This window comes from Dromiciops gliroides, chromosome 2 (assembly GCF_019393635.1).
Source record: "Dromiciops gliroides isolate mDroGli1 chromosome 2, mDroGli1.pri, whole genome shotgun sequence".
Lineage (NCBI taxonomy): Eukaryota > Metazoa > Chordata > Mammalia > Microbiotheria > Microbiotheriidae > Dromiciops > Dromiciops gliroides.
In genome coordinates this window covers 47,618,372-47,639,738 of record NC_057862.1, presented here as the reverse complement: position 1 = coordinate 47,639,738, position 21,367 = coordinate 47,618,372, and the positions used below count along the sequence as shown (strand labels likewise).

At 43.2% G+C, this 21,367-nt stretch overlaps 1 protein-coding gene across 3 annotated transcripts in view; it reads right to left on the bottom strand.

Annotated features, from left to right (window-relative positions):
- Nucleotides 1–1,161: 1,161 nt before the first annotated feature.
- The window catches only part of PML (PML nuclear body scaffold), a 55,751-nt gene continuing 35,545 nt past the window's right edge, over nt 1,162–21,367 (bottom strand). For 2 of the 3 annotated variants that reach the window (XM_043981755.1, XM_043981756.1), the window contains exons 9-11: nt 11,264–11,313; nt 9,008–9,164; nt 1,162–5,148 (exon numbers count right to left, since the gene is read on the bottom strand). In XM_043981755.1, the coding sequence (XP_043837690.1) occupies nt 4,370–5,148; nt 9,008–9,164; nt 11,264–11,313 (986 nt within the window). In that variant the 3' untranslated portion in view covers nt 1,162–4,369. Of the gene's footprint in view, nt 5,149–5,544; nt 5,605–9,007; nt 9,165–11,263; nt 11,314–21,367 lie in introns of those variants that run through there. The other variant, XM_043981757.1, reaches the window with a different exon arrangement.

Below are 21,367 nucleotides of genomic sequence, written 5' to 3'. Positions count from 1 at the left end.
GCCCTGAAGTCAGGAGTACCTGAGTTCAAATCCGGCCTCAGACACTTGACACTTACTTGCTGTGTCACCCCGGGCAAGTCACTTAACTCTCATCACCCCTCCAAACAAACAAAACAAAACCATACTAAGGTTATAGGTGTGAGTGCAGAGAAAGGGAAAATTTTGAAGGTAGAATTGACATGATTTGACAACATATGGAATATGTGGGATGAGTAGGAATGAAGAGCTGAAGATAACACCAAGGTGGAAAGAATTTGGTTGACTTGAAAGATGGTGTTGCCCTTGACTGCAACAGGAAAAGTTGGGAAGGGAAGGTCTTGAGGGAAAGGCTTGTTTTTGTTTGGGTGAGGGCCGGGATTTTAGTCTGTAAGGCTATTTCTTAGCTTCCAAGTAAAGGGGAGGCTCTTCTCCTACAGAGATCCATATATCCAGGGTGGGATGAAGACACCAGATTCTTTGAAATTCAGACTTCAAGTTCTTCTTCCATTCCTAGGGACCCTGTTGCTATGGTCTCCCATTGAAACCAGAGAGTCAGCAGCCTCTGCATGGCTGCTGAGATTCAGACACACCTTAAGCAGGCTTTGAAATCAGATTCCTTACATGGGAAGAAGGGGCTTATTGGGGAAATCTCTGAACACCAAGCTGAGTGTCGACTTTATTTGGTAAGCAGTGGGCAGCCAATGAAGGTTTTTGAGTCAGGGAGTGTCATCAGAATACTGCTTTAGGAAAATGACTAGCTTGGAGAGGGAGACACTACCTCTGTGTTGCAGGCAATAGGAGAACAAAGGCTAGAAATTGGTGGTGGGAGAGGAATGAAAGGCGCTCCATGGAACCAGATAAATTGTGGAGATAGACCCTATAGGCATGCATCTGTCTGAATGTGGGAGACACAGGAAAGGGAGGGGTCAAAGATGATTCTGGGGGCAGCTAGATGATGCAGTGGATAAAGCACCGGCCCTGGATTCAGGAGGACCTAAGTTCAAATCTGGATTCAGACACTTAACATTTTTCTAGCTGTGTGACCCTGGGCAAGTCACTTAACCCCAATTACCTCACCAAAAAAAAAAAAAAAAAGATTCTGCAGGTTCCAACTGGACGATGGTTGATACCAGTTCATCTGACCAGGTTCTTTCTGGGAAAGGAACTACACACACTCACTACAAGGGTTAAATCATTTAATGGTGATAATAGAACAAAGATACACATATATTGGAGCCCTGGGGCCCTAAGATTCCCAACTTTGGGATATATATCAGGCTTAGCTGACTGGGAGGACATCACACTGAACAGGATAAAAGCTGGCGTTGAATGACCTAATTCCACTACTAATTAGAACTTCACTAGAGGAAGAAGCATCCACCAGTACAGATCACTGACAGTGGCAATTGGTCAGTTCCCAAAGGCCCCCCCCGCCCCCCCACCCTCACCTTAGGCTGCATATTCCCCCAGGCCTACCCCATATTAACATGAAATGATCTGTAGGCCAATGAGGAGGGACAGACTCCTCCTCTTGGATCTGGACAGCCAGATGAGTACATGCACAAATGAACAAATCTTACTATAATGAACAATAGGATACAAGAACAATACAGGCACCAGCCGCTGCTAAGCATCAGTGCAGAAAGAAAACATAGACCATCCATCATTCCAAAGGAGAATTCACTGACTACTTCTTAACAGTTAAAGTCTATTCTTGGCTTGGGTAGATGACTTGGATCTTCCAAGACAAGCCTTCGCACTTTGTGGTCACTCTGAGGACCAGGGCAGTGGTGATCCCACTTATCAGGAGGAGGAGCTAGTCTATAGCATGGGAAGAGATGAGGATGTATTAGAGAGGGGACATCTCTCACTTATCATTAACTGAGCAAAGTCAATGGTCCATGAGCTCAGCTTTTAGGATGCATGGATTTATCTTAAGATGTGAAGGCAGAGAGAAAACAGCAAACCACTCTTTTGGCAGAAATATTGTCACATAGTATTTGCAGATCTGAAAACACAAAGTCCCAAGGTGACAATGGAATTACTAAATGTTGAAGTCCACACTGAATTAGGTCACTGAGAGGGAAAGAGGGCTCTTTGTCTTTCCTACAGAGAATGCTATATAGGAACTATGAGTCAAGCCCCAAATTGTTGATAAATAGCTTCTGTTTGTGAGGCAAGTGCCCTCTACCTTACAAAACAGCTATCTTTGTTCAAAGGTGCTTGTCAATTGGTCAAAGCTGAAACCTCTCTGAATAATTTGGAACCTATTTTAAATGTGCCAAGGAGCTCACAATTAAAACTATCCCTGGCATCCCAGGGCAGGCTCTTAGCTCATCTCTCCTCAGATTCTCACAGCTGCTACATTAAGTCAGAGATGGTAGGGCATTACTTTTATGCCCATTTACTCATAGAAAAACTGAGGCCCAAAAAGGTGAGCTGACTTGCCCAGTAGGACACAGCAAATTAATTCTAGATGGAGGCCCTGCAATGTCCACTCCCCTATATAAGAATACCATAGCAAATCCTTCTGCAAAAGGAAGTATCTTTTTGTCCAGTGAGTTACCGCCATGTCTATTTTTCTTGGACATCAATCCAGATGTCCACCTGATTTTCTAAAACTGAGATCCACTGGTGTAGTGACAATTGGAAATTAAGAGGGAAGCCCCTTGGACCTCACCTCCCATTTTAAGATGTCCATGATCAGACATGGAACTGAATTTCTTGTATCTCTAACCCATGTGAAGTCACTTAACTGAAGACCAAGGTGGGAACATATGCTACTTCAATCAAAGCTTGTTTCCCTGCTGTGTGTGGGTGGGGCGTCCTCATGTCTGTGTCTTTTATTCTGCATGCTAAAATCACCTGTCACTGGGACAAGAAAGCCAAAGGGAACTGGGACAGTAAGTGTGGGCCAGTAGCTGGATGGCCTCTGACCTTCACCCTGCTGCCAAAGAGATGGATAATGGTCAGGACCTTCTATATTTCTGCAACTGGGAAGCCCCAAAACAAAGGATCCATTTTGGGGGCAGGGATCCCTTCAACAGAATGGTGACTGAAGAGAGCCAGAGGTATCTGAAGAGCTAAACAGAACTATAAAACCACCCAACATTAGGGAGGGGAGGAGACCTCAGAGGGCTCTAGTTCAATCCCCTCATTTGAGAGCTGAAAGAATTTTGGCCCCTAAAGTAGAGGTGATCTGCCTAAAGTCACTCAGGAAGTAGCGCTAGAGTAGGCATAAGTACCCAATAACAGGATTCTTGGACCCATGGATTTCCAACATACCACACTGCCTCCCACGGCAGCTAGATGAGTGTGGGAGGAATTGGGGGCAAGGGAAATGGGAATTCTGAGGAGGAAGCTGGGGGAATATTACAAAGACAGGGCAGAGAGTCATGAGTGAAGAGCAGGAGGACATCAATCACTCAGTAACTTGTCTGTGACTTAATCGAGTTAATTCCTATGTAAATATGGAAGAGAAAGAGAAAAAGAAGAGCCAGGCACCTAAGTAAATGAAGAGCAGAAGCAGCTGAGCCTGGGGGACTTCGGGGTGGGGAGGGGAGCCACAACCATGCACAGGCAGCAATTCCAGTATGAAAGGCACTTGGAGTTACACCCAGGCAGGTGGCATTCGGGTATGGAATGTCTCAGGCAGTTGTCCAGAGCTCAGCGGAGTGAACAGCATCTGCAGTGGAGAGGGACAGGAAGCGCCACCAGAGAGAGCTAAGCAAGGGTCTATGTGCCCTAAGGAGCTGAGGAGGCCTGTTAGATGAAATCTGAGCTAGTGCGGAGGGAGGGAGGACTTTCCAAGGGAGACTGCTGACCTGTCCTTCTGATAGATACTCTTGGCCTTTCTGATAGATAATCTGGAGCGTGGACCTGGGCCTATATGGCAAGATGGTCTCCTGGTTTATTTTATTATGCTGGGACCTGAGGAGGGGGTGAGCTGGGGCTGAGAAGGTGAAGTTACCCTTCCTCCACCTCCTCTCTCTCTCTCTCTCTCTCTCTCTCTCTCTCTCTCTCTCTCTCTCTCTCTCTCTCTCTCTCTCTCTCTCTCACACACACACACACACACACACACACACACACACACACTCATTCCCAGAGGTCCTTTCTAGTCTGGTCCTATAAAGAGACACCTTTCAGGTGTCTCTGCCCTGTCTGCCAAAGAACCCTCCTTGACTAGGGGTTAGGAATGGGAACAACATCCAAATTAAATTGCACAGAAGCCTTTAGACCAAGCAGATATAGGAAAGCCCAGTTAGAAAGGGATCTGGGGACTAGAACATCGGACAGTAGAGTGAGACAGAAATGTGGCCCATGGAGCCCGGAGGAGCCTCATGGCCCCCCAGATCCATCTCCCTCCCATCCCCCAGGCCCACAGCAGAGCTCACTCTGCATTCTTGGTCTGGGGAAAGGCTTTTCCCACAGAAGCCCGGCGGGGACCCGAAGCCTGCTTTCTCTCTGGCTTGGGATTAGCCAGCAGGCTCTCGAGGTAGTTCCTAAGCCCCAGCAGGGAAGGGGGAGATGGAGAGCTTTGAGAGGCCAAGTAGTGGCTGTATTTCTTGAGTCCCCGCTCAGGATTGTCATGGAAGGCCGCCTGCAGCTCTGTGAGGCTGACATTGCGCAGGGCGAGGATCCTGGCCTGGGCCAGGGTCAGGACGCTCACACGCACCAGGGGCTGCAGGGAAGCAAAGCAATCCAGGTTAGAGAAGGGGAGCACTTTGCGGTTGATGCTCTGGCCCGGGTAGATATGCAGGATCTTGCAGAGGTCCCGCATGGCCCGGACCGAGGCCAGGGAGCTGTTGTCGTTCATGTTTCTTGCTAGGTAGGTATTGACCAGATCCTTCAGCTTGTAGCTGCTGGCTCTCGGCACTCTGTCACGGATCAAGGGCAGGATGTCCACGAAGCCCGAGATGGTCTCATGGAACTCCCCCTTTTTGGAGGAAGTCTCGAGAGCCTTAAAGAAGACAGCAATATTGGGGGACCAGAGCTTGTAGCCAACCAGGACGGGGTGGGAGGAAGCGCGGAGGTAGCAGAGGAAATTCTGCAGGCCGTCTTCCATGGCGACACCCCGGGAAAAGAGGCTGAAAAGGGCCTCCTCTTGCTGGATGATGATGCGGAAATTGTTCTCGCCATTTACAGCCGCCAGCTGGCTGATCTTCTTAGCTAGGGATGAGAGAGAGAGAGAATAAGAGAGGGGGGAAGAGACAGAGGGGTGGGGGGAGAGAGAGACAGAGACAGAGAAGAGACAGAAAGGAGAGAGACAGAGATGGAGAGACAGAGATAGAGGGAAAAAGGAGAAGGGAGAGAGACAGAGGAATGTAGAAGAGACAGAAGAGAGAGAGACAGAAAAGAGAGGGACAGAGAGAGAGACAGGGAGAGAGAGAAATGAGAGGGGAGAAAGACAGAAAGAGAAGAGGAGAGAAAGAGGGGAGAAACAGAGAAACAGGGAGAGGAGAGAGAGACAGAGAGAAAGAGGAGAGAAAAGAGGGACAAAAAGAGAAACAGGAGAAAGGGGAAAGTGACAGAAAGAGACAGAGACACAGGGAGGGGGGAGAGAGAAGGGGAGAGAGGAGACAGAGGGAAAGAGAAAGGGTTAGAGAGAGAAAGAAAGAGAGAGTGCTAGAGAGAGTGAGAAAGAGAGAGACACAGAGAGACAGAGAGAGAGACAGAGAGAGAGAGACAGAGAGAGAGAGAGAGAGAGAGAGAGAGAGGATCGGAATGCACAGGACATGGAGAGGCAAGGGAAGAAGGAGTAAGAAAGATCAGTGTGAACAGTGTCAGAGACATTGAAATAGTCGCTTGAGTTCCTATTCATATTTCTGGTCTTCAATACACAGCTCTCTCTTGGAACCCATGTACGTGAAGCCAAAAGTGAGACCCTTGGGTCATCACTTCTCTCAATCAGTCAATTAACCACCCGGTATTTTTTCTTCTCTAAAATTTTTTAAAAACTAATTTTTTTTCTGTCATCTTTCCCATCCCAACTCTCTTTACACACTGAAAAGGAAGGAAGGAAGGAAGGGAGGGAGGGAGGAAAGGAGGAAGGAGGAAAAGAGGGAGGGAGAAAGGGAGGGAGGAAGGGAGAAGGAAAGGAGGGAGGGAGAGAGGAAGGGGAGAAGGGAGGAAGGGAGGAAGGAAGGTGGAAGGTACGGATGGGGGTGGGGTGAGGAAGATGGTCATGTTAGTATTTATTAAGCACCTACTGAGTGTTCCACCTATATGAGCCAGTCTTGGAGGCAGGAAGACCTGTGTTTGAGTCCTGACTCAGCCCCCCTGTCCATGTGATCCTGGGCGGTCACTTAACTGCTCAGTACTCTAAGCGGCCATCTCTATCAGTTATAGAAAAGGTGCTGCCCTGCGCTTGTAGAAGGACTCTGCTCATCAGGGAGTACCCTTGGCCTGCACAATCCTGTGTCCAGCCTCTCCACCAGTCCCTGCCCTATGTATGATGCCCCTGATACTTTCTCTGATGAAAGTCATTTGAGGAACACTTCAGGGGAAGCTGTGCCACCACCATGCCTGGCACTGACCGGGTGCTTAATAAATATTTGTTAATTGAAGGAAAGAAGCAATTATTAAGGGCCTCTCATGTGCTAAGCCTGTGGTTATTATCCCCATTTTACAGTTGAGGAAAGCAAGGAGAACACCCATTAAGTGACTTGCCTAGGGTCACAGAGCTAGGAAGTGACTGAGGCAGTCAGGACTTGAACTCAGGTCCCTGACTCCAGACCAAGTGCTCTATCTACTGTGTCACTAGCTGTCTCTAAGTGACTGCTTTCTCTCCCTGACACCCTCCTCCCAAGGTTTGGGGGAGCCCCATCTCCTCTGCAATATCCACTTTCCTTCAGTGATACATTACAGACGTGTCCCCCAGGGGTTTCTTCTGACCATCCTGGAGCCTGATAACAAACCTGATTTTGCTCCCACACTGAGTTCCCTGCTTGAGGAAATATTAGCAACAACAACAACAACAACAATGAAAAAAAATTATTATTTGACATTTTGACAGCGCTTGTAGCTTTGCAAAGCACTTGATGAATATTATCTCATTGGATCCTCACAACATCTGCTGGCCTGGTAGATGCTGGTCAGATGAGACAATGTTCGTAAAAAGTGTTTAGCACATGGTAGGTATCATATAAGTGCTCATTCCCTTCCAGACTCAGAGCCGGAGACCAGGGCACTTACTTTAGAGTTTAGAGCTTAGAAAGAATGTTAAATTTTCTCCTCTTCAGTTTATCGTCATTGACAGAAATCTGTCTTTATATACCCATCTTTCCCCACTCCCACGATAGCCCATGGACACTTTAGGACCATGATAGTCTTTTTTTTTCCCGTGAGGCAATGAGGGTTAAGTGACTTGCCCAGGGTCACACGGCTAGTGTCAAGTGTCTGAGGCTGGATTTGAACTCAGGTCCTCCTGAATCCAGGACCGGTGCTTTATCCACTGTACCACCCACCTGCCCCAGGACCATGAGAGTCTTAACAGAGACCCTTGGGCTAGAGCTGGACAGGGCCATGGAGGCCATGCAGAAAGTCACATAAAATAATCAGAGGCAGTATTTGAACCCAGGCCTTGTGACTCTTTGAGCCAACACTCTTCCCACTGTCCCATACTGCTTGTGTCACTGAGTTGCCCATTCATTCAAGAAGCATTTAACAAGGGCCTGCTTAAACAGCATAATAGATATTAAATCCCCCATCTCCACACCTTTGTACAGGCTGCCTGGTAGACCTCACCTCTTAGAATCCTGCTTCCCTTAAAGTTTGACTCAAGAGGCACTTCCTACATGAGGCTGTTCTGGGCTCTCCTTGCCCTGAACTTCCCCAAGTTATTGGGGTCTTTCTAAACTATTTTGTGTTTGTTTTGTGTTGACTAATTTATTTACAAGTTATTTTCCACAAGAGAATGTAAAGTCTTAGAGGGCAAGGGGCTGTTTTATTTTTGTTTCCATAACCGCAATTCATATGTAGCATCATGACTGCCTGGATCACAACTTGTTGAATAAATGCCCATTTCCAGGCCACACTAGCCATTCAGTCTCCCTTTGGATATAGTGACAAGACCAGCATGGCAGTCCAAGTTCTGGGCACCACAGTTGGCCTTAATGGGAAGGAGACCGAGTTCCACTTGGTTTCCATATTGCCCCTCCAAGGTAAGGCATTATGGTGTTCAGATAGTTCAGTCAGGATCCTGGACTAAGGCCACAGAAATGAACCTTCAGGATTATACTTGGAGAATTTGGGATGAGGAGGGACTGGCTGACCCTCGTTTGGGTTCTATTTTCAGGAAAAGGTGCATTGAGCTGAAGTTTGGGCAACTGGCTTTGCCTCATGGTATTAACAACCACATAGTTCGGGGCAGCTAAAGCACCGGCCCTGGATTCAGGAGGACCTGAGTGCAAATCCAGCCTCAGATACTTGACATTACTAGCTGTGTGACCCTGGGCAAGTCACTTAACTCTCATTGCCCTGCAAAGAAACAAAAACAAAACAAACCAAAAAAAAACCAACCACCTAGTTCAAACATCTACATTTTTTCATATAAGGAAAATGGGGTCTCAAGATGGGGGGTGGATTGCCCAGCAGGCCCTGATTTGCTCTGCCCAAACTGATGGCTAGATTGGGTCCTGAGATCTTTAGGTGACCCTTGGTCAGAGATGCTACCACCTGGGATACTTCCTACCTGTATGTCCTTGGGGGCAATTGCTTAAATCTCTAGGCCTCAGTTTCCAGATGGGGACTGATTGGGTCCCTCCCGGTGTCTTAAAATCCCCTTTGTCCTATGAAAATGTTGACTTGTGCAATTTTCCTCAGGGCAGAAGTCCTGACTCCAATACCCAAATTAGCTTTGGGACCCTTGGGCCAAAGGGAAGTACAAATGACCATCTTCCAGGCCTAGTTTTTGGTTGCCTTTCCACATTTAGTGGTGACATACAGATCCCCATTTGGACTATCCACATCTCCTGGGACCCTGCAGATGAGGCCAGAAGGGAGAAGGGGATATTGATGGGAAACTCACTTTTGCTGTCAACCTTGAGGTCAAAGAACACCAAAGCTCTTTCTTCTTGATTATGTTCTCTGAAGTTTTCGCCGGGATGGCTGGGGGGAGGCCTCGTGATGCCTGGAAACTCTGTAAGATCTTCTGAGTCACTGCTGTCCCCTACATCACTAGAGGACTGAAACACAGAAACTGCTGTGATGATGATAGCCCAGAAAGGGATGCGTGCCCCTCTTTTCATTGCAGAGCAATGTGGGAGGGTGGGGGGTTATGGGCATAGAGTGTCACATACCTGGTTTGCCTTAGTTTTAACTGTTTCTCTTTGTTAAAGGGAAAGCTAGCTGTGTGCTGGGGGACAAGGGAGGGGTATATCTGGAAATGCTGATTGTCACATAAAAACGAAAGGTATTAACAAAATGAATCCATCAACATCCTGAATAGAGCTAGAACAAGGTACGTGGATAGGAGGAGCACAAAGGGCAAGAAGGTTACTTGTCTTCCTTATGAAGAAGAAGCTTGAGATGACTAAGGTTCTCCTCTGATGCCTCACTGGGGCACCAAGGAAACCTTGGATTCTCTTGGGCTGTAAGTCAAAAGACTACAAGGTATGTCAGGTTCTACCATGCTGGGAGAGGCTGACCATCCACCCATGGAGGGCCAGACTAGTTAACTTATAGAGAGGTTGATCACCTGAAGATCGATTACCAAGGAGTGATTCCATCAAAAAAAACCCTTTTCTTCTTCTCAGTACTCACAAACCATGCATTGTATAAGCTCTTGTTTCTCACCCCTCCTGGTTGGTGCTCAAATAGAAAAACAGCTTGTTACAGCTTCTTCCCCACCCAGAATATCTGTGTCGACTCCATGTCTGTTCTCCCTGGTCATCATGCATCTAGCTTTCATCAAGCTACCTAGCTCTGCCCCTTCCCCTGAGCTACCAAGCCCTGATATTGTACAGGGAGAGCTATGAGTATCAGCTCACAAGGGTCAGTTCCACTCCTTTATCTATCTATCTATCTATCTATCTATCTATCTATCTATCTATAGATAACTATTTATTTATTTATAGATTTTTTTTTGGTGAGGCAATTGGGGTTAAGTGACTTGCCCAGGGTCACACAGCTAGTAAGTGTCAAGTGTCTGAGGCTGGATTTGAACTCAGGTACTCCTGACTCTGGGGCTGGTGATCTATCCACTGTGCCAACTAGCTGCCCTCCCCCTCCTTTATTTTTATTTTTTCAATTTGTAGAAATCTATTTTCCTTCCCTCCCACCTCTCCTCTCTCCACCCCTGCCACTAGAAAAAAAGAAAAACAAAAACAAAATTCTCATAACATATGCAATCAAACAACAACAACAAAAAAATTCCCAATTTGACCATGTCCAAAAAGTATCTTGATCTGCCCCCTGGGTCCATCACCTCTGTCAGGAGAAAGGGAGCAGCTTCATCATGGATCCTCTGGAATTGTGGGTGGTCACTGCGCTGAGTTTTTAAGTCTTTCAAAGTTGTTTGTCTTTACAAAGTTGTTGTTACTGTATAAACTGTTGTCCTGGTTCTGCTCACTTAATCCTGCATCAGTTCACAGAGTTCTTTCCAGGTTTCTATGAAACCGGCCTTTTCATCATTTTTCATAGCACAATACTGTCCCATCACATGCACACACCATGAATCATTCCACTGTTCCCCAATGGACGAGCAATCCCTTAGTTTTCCATTCTCCGCAACCATGGGACCTGGCTCTTTTAAACAGACACAAGACCTGGGACCCTATTCACAAATTCCCTATTGCATGATAGGTAGTTACTGCAGGCAGCCTCCAACTCACAAAAAACTCAGCTATAAAAAAAATAGCCATCCCCTCCCCATCCCATCTATGTCCCAGAGAGTTCCCAGCCAATATGGCCATGGAAACTCTTTTGAAAAAAACCTGGAACTTTGAGGAAATTAAAAGCGGAGGAAAGGATATACCCGGGGAAACAAGGAACAACTTATAAGACCTGCCCCTAGGGCTGGGTAGCAGGCTCACTGTCTTGACACCTGCCCCTTCAGTGCTAGGCATAAGCACAGATGTTCAAGGAATCTTCTCAGTTCAACAGGGCGATCCTGACCCTCTGAGTATGGGGGGCGGGGTCCAGACGTGTTAGTGGAGGTTGTGAGTTCATGGCTAATATAGGGCTGATGGAATGATTCCTGACTCTCCTCCAGAAAGAGTACGAAGGATCCCAAAATAAGTGGAAAAAGGAAGAATAAAAGGGCCCACTTAGCCAGTTTGCTCACCTCACTCTCTTCGGACTCGTCAGAGCTGCTGATTACCACAACTGGATCATCTGAAAAATGGAAAGGGGAGTCAGTAAGCCCTGGGGATATGCTATGAGAACACAGTGCGGGTGTTGAGGGTGCCCAGTGAGTGGGCATGGAACAACATAGTGCAATACTATTGTGCTGTAATGGCAACTATGAGGGATGCAAAGAATTATGGGAACTGAGGTAGGACAGAGCAAGCAGGACCGGAATAATTTCCACAATGGCCACAGCTATGTAAAGGAAAACAACACCAAAAGACTTTCAGGACTGTAATCAATGCAGTGACCAACTATGATTTCAGAAGCTTGGATGGTTAAAGCATTACATGCCTCTTGCCTCTAAGCCAAGAGGTGGTAGACAATTGGTTCAGAATGGGACATACATCTTCAGGTGCAGTCAATGTGTTGATCCATTTTGCTTGACTGTATTTATTTGCTATGAGGGAGGGCTTTATGGGGGGGGGTGAACCACATATAAGTAACAGTGATGTTTTTAAAAATTAGTAAAATTATATAAGGGATCAGATTTCTACAGAAAGTTTATGAAGTTTACAAAGCATTTTCCTCACAGCAGCTCTATGGGGTATATGGTGTATATATATACAGCTAGTAAGTGTCAAGTTTCTGAGACTGGATTTGAATTCAGGTCCTCTTGACTCCAGGGCCAACACTCTATCTACTATGCCACCTAGCTGACCAATCTTCATCAGCAGTCCTTATTTGATTGCCTAGTCCCATTTTTCTGTATATGGTTTGATAGGTATATTCCCATTCTTATTTTCTTTTTTTCCTTGGCATTATTTCATGGAATGTTTCCCCTTGACTCTGGGCACACTGTAATCTGTGGACCTTAGAAAAGTCTCTGGGATCTATGGATAAAGTAATAGATTAGTAGCTACCTTCACTATGGCCAGGATTGTGACACAGTGAGGTGATGGCCACCAAGATGGGCTAAGGCAGAGCCAGGACAGCAAGCCTTGCAATCCTCTGCTATCATCCGAAGAGCTGTGGTTCATTGACACTCTGCCTGGGCTCATCTCCTATGGAGGGAAAACTCCTGCCACCTCTTACCCAATCACAGTGAGATTGAATCCCTGGTTGCTTATGTGTAAACTGCTTCCTTATCTCCCAGCCCCAAACTCTCTCTCTCTCTCTCTCATCTCAATCCATTTCCATCCTACCCCTCCCATGTCCCACACTGGCTCTGTTTGTCCTTCCATGGTGCCCTATGGAATTCTTGTTACATAATTAATACATTTCCTTTTATTTGGGAATATCTTTGTCTACTTCCTCTTTCATCTTCTAGAACTCGCAGAAACCTGGCTTGTCTCAGAAGATATTGCCTTCCTCCTCCCCATCCTTTTCAGTGCTGGTTGCATCTTTTGTATGCTCCAGGACACTAGACCTCAAGGAAGAGTCGAAATACATCTTTCTCCTGATTGCCATTTGCAGATTTTTCTTCTGTTGCTATCATTCAGTTATTTCTCTTTCTTTGAGGTTCACTCTGCCCAAATACATCCCCCAAACCAGATTTTTCTCTGTTTTCAAGCAATTCTCCACCCCAACCCCGACCTAATATAAGATAATTCTAAGTTATGTGTTGATGTTCCACCAAAAACCTCCTCTACTCCCATGACCTACTCTTACACTCCTCCATCCCAGAAATACACTGGGGATATCACAATTTTGCTCTTACTTAATCATCCACAAGTGTTCCATTTCCATGACCAAGAATTCTGAAATTCCTTTATTTGACCATAATTCCTTATTATTTCATCTCTCCTCTAAAACTTATTCTTTGTTCTCACCATCAACTCTAGTTTTTTCCATCCCTTAGGATTGTCCCACACTATCACTTCTACTCTGGCTTCACTTCCTTCCCTTTGGAATTTTGACAATATAGTTGACCAGTTTGTCATTATACCATTCTCTCCTCTTGGATCCCTTACCCCCTCATCCTATCAGTATTTATGCCATATCAAATTCTAGCCCTCAATTACTCCTACCATTAGCCTCTTTTGTTTCTACTCATGTGGTATTAATACAGAGCTGGAGGAAGTCACAGAACTGTACAGAACAGGTCCACCACAAATGTATGTAACCTGATCTCAACTGGGCTCTCACTACAGAAAGGTAATAATCCTTTTACTCCTCTCTGATTGATTCTCTATTACACTCATCATGGCTGTTAGTGCAAACTTTCTCTTCTCTCTTCTATTCTCCTAACCACATCTTTCCCTCCCCTCATAGCCTCATTGTTTAACATGGAAAATAAAGGCCATTAGATGGGTTCTTCTTGATCCCTTCTCAAATGCCCTTGAAAACATCCTCCAGTCTGTACTTCAATCTCATTGCCAAGGACAACTCCCCTCTCCCTACATGGACAATGGATCAAATCCCTAACCTTCTCTGGTAGACTGCCCTTATAATCAAGGCCTTTCCCTCCCCATCACTTCTGTCCACAAACACACCAGGTTTCCCCGTACTTGAAGAAGAATAATTGAATTGGTAGGGACCAAATAAGACCCTACCAACCCCTCAATCTATCATGATATATTTCACTTCCCTTTCTTTCTCAGCCAAACTCACTGAAAAAAAGTTACAACTCTCATTGCTTCCATTCCCTCTTCTCTTATTATCTTCTCAACTCTTTGCAATCTGGTTTCTGCTCTTATCATTCAACTGAAACTTCTCTCTAAAGTTATCAGTAATCTCTTAACACCAGATGGTAGATGGTGGAAAGGCAACATCACATAGTGGATAGTGGATAGTTTACCAGAGTCAGGAGGGACTGAGTTCAAATATTCCCTTGTTCACTGGCCAAGTCACTTACCCTTTCCATTCCTGAGTTTCCTCAATGATAAAATGGGGGAATGGGTATTGGAATCAATAGCCTCTAAGGTTTCTTCTAGCTCAACGTCTATTCTACCTTTTATGGTCTATTCTCAGCTACTGTTCTTCTTGACCTCTCTGCAGCATTTTATGCTGTTGACTACCCTTTTCCTCCTACTTCTTGGACCATTCCTTTTGAGTCTGACTTTGTTGAATCATCATCTACATTGAGCCCCCTAACTATGGATGTTCCTCAAGACACTATCTTGGGTTTTCTTTCTCTGGGTAACCTCCTCAGCAACTATGGTTTTAACTACCATCTCTCTACAGATGTCTCCCAGATCTATATACCCAGTTCCAAATTCTTTCTACCTCTGTCTCTCTCTGTCTCTGTCTCTCTCTCTCTCTCTAGCTTCAGCCTGACCAATCATCAAGCATTTATTAAGCACCTAGGGATACAACAACATGAACAAAATACTCCCTGCCCTCAAGAAGCTTATATATGAAGTAGACAAAAATGAACTTATATAAGTATATACACATATAAAACAAAGCCAATGTAGTTTGGGCAGGGAAGTAGTGTAGTGAATAAAACACTGGTCCTGGAGTCAGTTGAGATCTGAGTTCAAATCTGAGGACCCAAGATATAAAATTCACTTAGTGATAGATTTCTTGATTCATGGATAGTGAAAAAAAAAAGCTTGCTATTTTACAAATCAGTTCTCTTTTACTCAAGAAGGCTCTTGCAAAACAGGTGTGTGAAAAAGGGTGCTTCTTTATCAGAAGCTCAGGGCAAACAACTCCATTTTAATATAAAGATGACCATAGAGTTATGGTTATTATGCTCATATAAGATTCATATTTGATAATGATTCAGTTACACGTCTAAGATTAACTGACACATGAATTTCCCTGGAACAACATCATAGTTTGGTTACATACAGGTTTTTGACCTGGGACTATGTTCTTACTCTAAGTCACACAGTTATTTCTCATCCTAATGATTATAGTTTATATAAGATTAGCAGGGCAATATAGAGCAAAACACTTGAGGCATAGATTGTTGATCTTTTTCCTTTCAATTCCCCTCTTCAATCAGTTTCTCAGCTTATTGAGAATTGGATTCATTACAGGCTAAGCATAGCATATAGTTCTATAGAGAGCAGACCTCTATCGGCGAGGCAAAACCAGAAAGGGCACAAAATTCCAGAATTACCAAAATTACAGAAAGTTTTCTTCTGGAGCAATGGATGGGTGACTTGCAGCTCAGATGGCTCTGGATGATCTCAGGGACAAAAAGGCAGGATATGCAGTAACATGAGGGTTAGGAGGAAAATAGGAGAGGACTTGGGTTGTCAGAAAAAGGGTCATTACCAGGATACATGTTGTCAGGGTCATTAGAAAAATAATGATTTGGCTCCTTGGATAATCACCCAAGTTAAATCCAGTTAAAGAATAACCTCAGGTGAGACAGTAGTAAAATTAAATTGGTCAAGAGAGAAAAATAGGGAAACTTATTGTTATGCTCAAAGGTATAGCAGATAATAGAATAATATCCAGATTAAATGTAGGTGTTCCAAATGGTACATTATGATAGTCATGTAGGAAAGGCTAACTGAAAAAAAAAAAAAAAACCACGGAAAAACCACCTAGATGTTTTAATGGTAACTGTAAGTGACTCAATTTGTTTCTTTCAGAAAAAAATCTAGGAGAAACATAAACATAAAATTTAGTAACGAATGACCAAAGTATTAAATAAACTTATAATAGCAAGACAATTCATGAACAGTTGCAGTATGGAACTAAGCCGGCAAAAGAAAATGTATTTCTCGGAGCCTATATAAAATGTAGAGGAAAAGAAGACAAATGAAGTGAGCATGCCCCTAAAAATAAACACAATACGGGGCAGCTAGGTGGCGCAGTGGATAGAGCACCGGCCCTGGAGTCAGAAGTACCTGAGTTCAAATCCGGCCTCAGACACTTAACACTTACTAGCTATGTGACCCTGGGCAAGTCACTTAACCCCAATTGCCTCACTAAAAAAAAAAAAATAATAAAAAAAAATAAACACAATAATCTCAAAAGAAGTGTAAAAGTATGAAGCTTAAATCATGAAAAGAAAAAAAGTTGAAAACAAGAGGAAAATGCACCAATAAAAAAAACAGTTCGGACAAATCTTTGTTGTGTTACTGGTAAGTTGCTTAACCTTTCCTAGTGTAAGAAACATGAGGCTGAGTTATTGCCACCAGTGTGTCGAGAATTTTGAAGCTACAGTGTAACTGTATTGGGTTTGGGGCTAAAATATATATCAAAGATAATAATACAGATAATTTAAAATATACTTTTAAAATATACTGCCATGTGGAATCTCTCTGATATATTGGAAAATGATGTTAGAGAGGTAATTTCTCTATTGAGTTATTAAAGTGACTAAATTGATGTCATTTGGCTAAAGTAAGTTTAGTGGCTTATGAAATAGGCTAGTAAAAGATAGGGAGATTGTTCAAGAAAAACTAACAGATATCCATTGGGTTATATTCTCCTCTAACCTAGCTTCCTAAAGGGGAAAGCATTTCAAAATGTATTTCAAATTGTGCTTTCAAATTATTTTCAAATTTCAAAAGGTAATGATTTAAAACTGTAATGTCCAAGTTTAAATATAATTCAGTTAATTTTATTTTCAAATTTATTCAATACATATAATTTCAAATTTCATTTAAATTTCTCAACAGGTGGTACAGCTCCACATCAAGTGATTTTTTTGGTGAGGCAATTGGGGTTAAGTGACTTGCCCAGGGTCACACAGCTAGTAAACGTGAAGTGTCTGAGGCCAGATTTGAACTCAAGTCCTCCTGACTCCAGGGCCGGTGCTCTATCTACTGTGCCACCTAGCTGCCCCAACACATCAAGTGATTTTTAATTCAAATTTCATTATTTCAAAAGGGTTTCAAATCTCAAAAGGTAAATTTTTAAAAGGTGGTATACATGTCATCTCAAGTTCATATTTCATTTGAATTTCAGATTTTAAGTTTATAAATTTCACAATACCATTCCAATCAATAAACTTAGTAGTGAAAAATTTTAGATCAATTTAGAATATGAAAAACTTAGATGGATGTAATTTCCCCCAATTTCCCCCTTGGCTTAGGTAAGTCTCTTTATAAAGGGTCCCAATCATAGTTTAAGAGCCTTGGGGGTTGATAATGGTGTGTGGTAGCAGGGCTTTAACACCAAGATAGGGATAAACCTGAGTTAAGATTGAGTCTGTGAAATGAATCCCTCATCTAAATCAGTGAAGGCAGTAGTGGGGGGCAAATCTGGGGACAATTCCTTGAAGATTATCTGGGCAACAAATATATACATTCTCTATATGAGGAAAAGGCCTCAATCCATTTAATTAGCTAGTCTACAAGAAAAAGGCAGTGTTTAAATGCCTGATTTGCACATGTCAACATAGTCAGTTTGGAGATGTTCAAATGGGGTGTAGGTCAAGGGATGCTCTCCAAAAGCAACTTTCCTAAAAACAGGCTGGTTATAAGAATGACATGTGTGACAGGAAGCACATCAACAATTGACTACAGAGGAGATACCTGGGGCCACCCATATTTGGTTGATTGCATCCACCGTTACCAAAATGCCCCTACTTTGTTTGCTGAAAGGCAAGTTTAATGGTAAAATCTCTTAGTGGCTTACCAGTTTCAGTGGTCCATGCCTGTCCCATCTGTAGCCCAGATACCTATTTTGCATTGTACTTTTTCTCAGGGGACTCAGCTTCCTCACAGTTGTCTTTATTTCCAGATGACAGCATTTTCTAATGTCTAACAAGAACCACAAACCTCATCCTCTAAGAGAGAACAACAGTTGCTACTACTCAAGGGCATGGTGGTACTCCCAGTCGACAGCAGTTAGATGGCAGGTAGCAGGTGTCAAGGACAGTGGGACAAAGGGATGGTCTGAGCTACTGAATGAGTTCTTTGGGCACTGAACCCTTCTGCTCCCAGGCAAAGAGGAAAAAGGCTCAGAGTCGGTGCCAAGAGGAGAGATCTTTTAAGCTGTCTCCAGATGTTCAGATAGCAGAGGCAGAGCTTAAGAACAGTCTTTAGTTAGAGAATTAATGGTTTCAAAATTTCACCAGAGGATGGAATAAACTGTCCACAATAACTTGTAGCTCCAAGTATGGAGCTGGTTGGCGTGGGGTTTTTTCTTTGTCTTCCTTCAGGCTGTAGTGAGTCCCCTTCCAGGTGAATGTGAATAGGTACTAGGCAGATTCACTGATTGGAAAACTGAAAAAGGTTGGGCAGAATTTAATAGTAGTAAAGCAATTTAGCTGCATAAGGAATGGTGGAGACAATGGTATCCAGATTAGATACCTAGGAATAGCATAGGAATTAATAGCACTGACAGTTTACATAGAGAGCAATAGAGAGGTTGTAGTCAAAGGCTGACTTAGATGTTTTAGAGTCCCTTTATCAATCATAGATGGGTCAAATGAACAGTTCTTTACTAATTTAACTTTGGGGTTCTTTTATATGGAAAATGGTAATAATAACTAATGGTGATGATTTTATACAAGGTTCATTAAAAGATAAAACAATACCACTTTTGAGAATATCCAAATTATAATTTCAGCAGTAACAGATGGTAACTGTTTCACACAAAGATAATTAATTCTGCCAATTTAACAACAATGAATTTTTTTAAATGCCCAAATTATAATTTTAAAGCTACCGTGGTTTAGATGGAGGAGGATCACCTTTCATCTCAAGCAACAGGCATGGCTGATCTTAAAAGCCTTATATTATTAGAAAAATTAGCCCAGATCAATTCAGATGGGAGCTGTTCAGTAGTGGTACAAGTAACAGTAGTTGTTACAAATACAGAGAGAATAAGGTGAACAGCTAATAGTATCTCTAATTACACACTACAAATCTCTTTCAGTGATGTTAAGTATTTATTATGAACAGCAACGAGTGATGTGTTATTGTTAAAAGATAAAAAGTTAGTCATTTAGGGGCAGTTAGGTGGCTCAGTGGATAGAGCACTGGCTCTGGATTAAGGAGGACCTGAGTTCAAATCTGGACTCAGAAACTTAACACTTACTAGTTGTGTGACCCTGGGCAAGTCACTTAACTCCAATTGCCTCACCAAAAAATAAAAGTTAGTTATTTAGAAACAGGAAGTCCAAACCATCCTCCCCTCACTAATACCTACATACTTCATTCTGAGGGGTACTATTCTGTGAAGAAAACCCAATCTGTCTTGGGCTGGTTCTGATCCACTTGTTTCTGCAATTTCTAGCATTGTGACCTTTTTTTCACACAGTAAAAATAATCTAAGTTTTTGTCTTTGTCTGCTTTGGATTCAAGTACAGTTGTTATTGCAAGAGTCTCGGGGTCCTGGTTACTCAATTTCTTTTCTTTCTTGTTCTTATCCCTTTCAAAAATGTGCAGAGCTTTGACTTTGAACTCACTATTTCTACACAGGGCAATTATTCATGATAAACTCTCTGATTTCTGAGGACACCTGATTTACAAAAGCTGCATTAATGATTCTGGTATCCTTAGGGTTAATAGGGTCAAGTCCTAAATGACATTTAGCTCCTTTACAGAGATGATCTTTGCAGAATTGGTTAGGGGGGCTCTTTCTTTTTCTTTTTTTCTTTCTTTCTTTTTTTTTTTTGGTGAGGCAGTTGGGGTTAAGTGACTTGCCCAGAGTCACACAGCTAGTAAGTGTCAAGGGTCTGAGGCCAGATTTGAACTGGGGTCCTCCTGAATCCAGGGCCGGTGCTCTATCCACTGCACCACCTAGCTGCCCCAGCTCTTTTTTTTCTTCCCTAATTTCTTGAAACTTGCTAAAATTCCCCGTGAGAGCCTCTTTTGATTGAACCAGTCTATCCTTTTCTGCAGGGAGGTTAGGGTATAGATTTCCTTTAAGTTTAGGGGTCTGGGCCAGATTGTATTCAGGGCGAGATGGTGGGCAATCCCCTCAGCTTGACTGTCTCACTCACTGTTTCCTGTCTTAGTTCTATGGTTTGGGGCTGTGGAGAACTAAATGTGGCTTGCTTATTTTCAATGTCTTGAGGAGAAAGTTCACCTACTACTTGAGAAGAAAAATTACAAACTGATTTTAATAAATCTATGGCTTGGGTAGCTAATCCAAGCAGTTTTCTAACATTTAAATGAAAGATAGGTTCAGTTTCCTTGGACATTCTGCAACCACAACAGACCAAAGAGTTAACTATTGTGATCACAAAGCACCAGAGAAGGTTAAAAAAAGAGAAGGGAGTAAACAATTATTTGAAAAGGTGTATAGCTTAAATAACTAACCTAAATGTTTCTAAGTAGAAAAAATTAACTATTTCTAATGTATTCATGGCTTAAACAACTAATCTAAAAAGCTTCTTTTCTTTTTCTTTCTTTTTTTTTTTTTTTGGCAGGGCAATGAGGGTTAAGTGACTTTGCCCAGAGTCACAAAGCTAGTGTCATGTGTCTGAGGTTGGATTTGAACTCAGGTCCTCCAAGGCCGGTTCTCTATCCACTGCACCACCTAGCTACCCCTAAAAAGTTTCTTAATGTACAAAGTGTGATCACGAAGAACTGAGAAGAAAGAGAAAATAGGTTCACCACCTATTCTTTTGCACCAGTTTACAGTTTGAATAGCTGGTTAAAGAATGAAACAACATAGAAACAAGAACTTTAATGAGACCAAAACATACAGACATGCTACAGATGATAAACAAGGACCCATGTCTTGTCAAATCCTATTATGAAATCTTCCTTGCCATTTACCGACTCCCTACAGACAGCAAAACTGTTTTGAGCACTGGCTAAACTTGACACACACAGAGTAATCAATGAGGGTAAATTCCAGTTTTAAAACCCTATCTAAATAATACCCCATTTAACTAAGCTGCTGTCTATCTAAACTGAGTTTGTTGCTATCTACAATAACTGCAGTGCCTCTGAGCAACATTACAATGTTTCGTACTCTGTGGGATCTCCATGTTTATGTCCCTTTCACTACATAGAATTGCAAGTGTTTTGTTTTTGTTTTTTGCAGGGCAATGAGGGTTAAGTGACTTGCCCAGGGTCACACAGCTAGTACCTGTCAAGTGTCTGAGGTCGCATTTGAACTCAGGTACTCCTGAATCCAGGGCCGGTGCTTTATCCATTGTGCCACCTAGCCGCCCCGCAAGTGTTTTTTAAACCACGACCTTACCAACTACTGCTGTGGTTTAGAGTCTGGC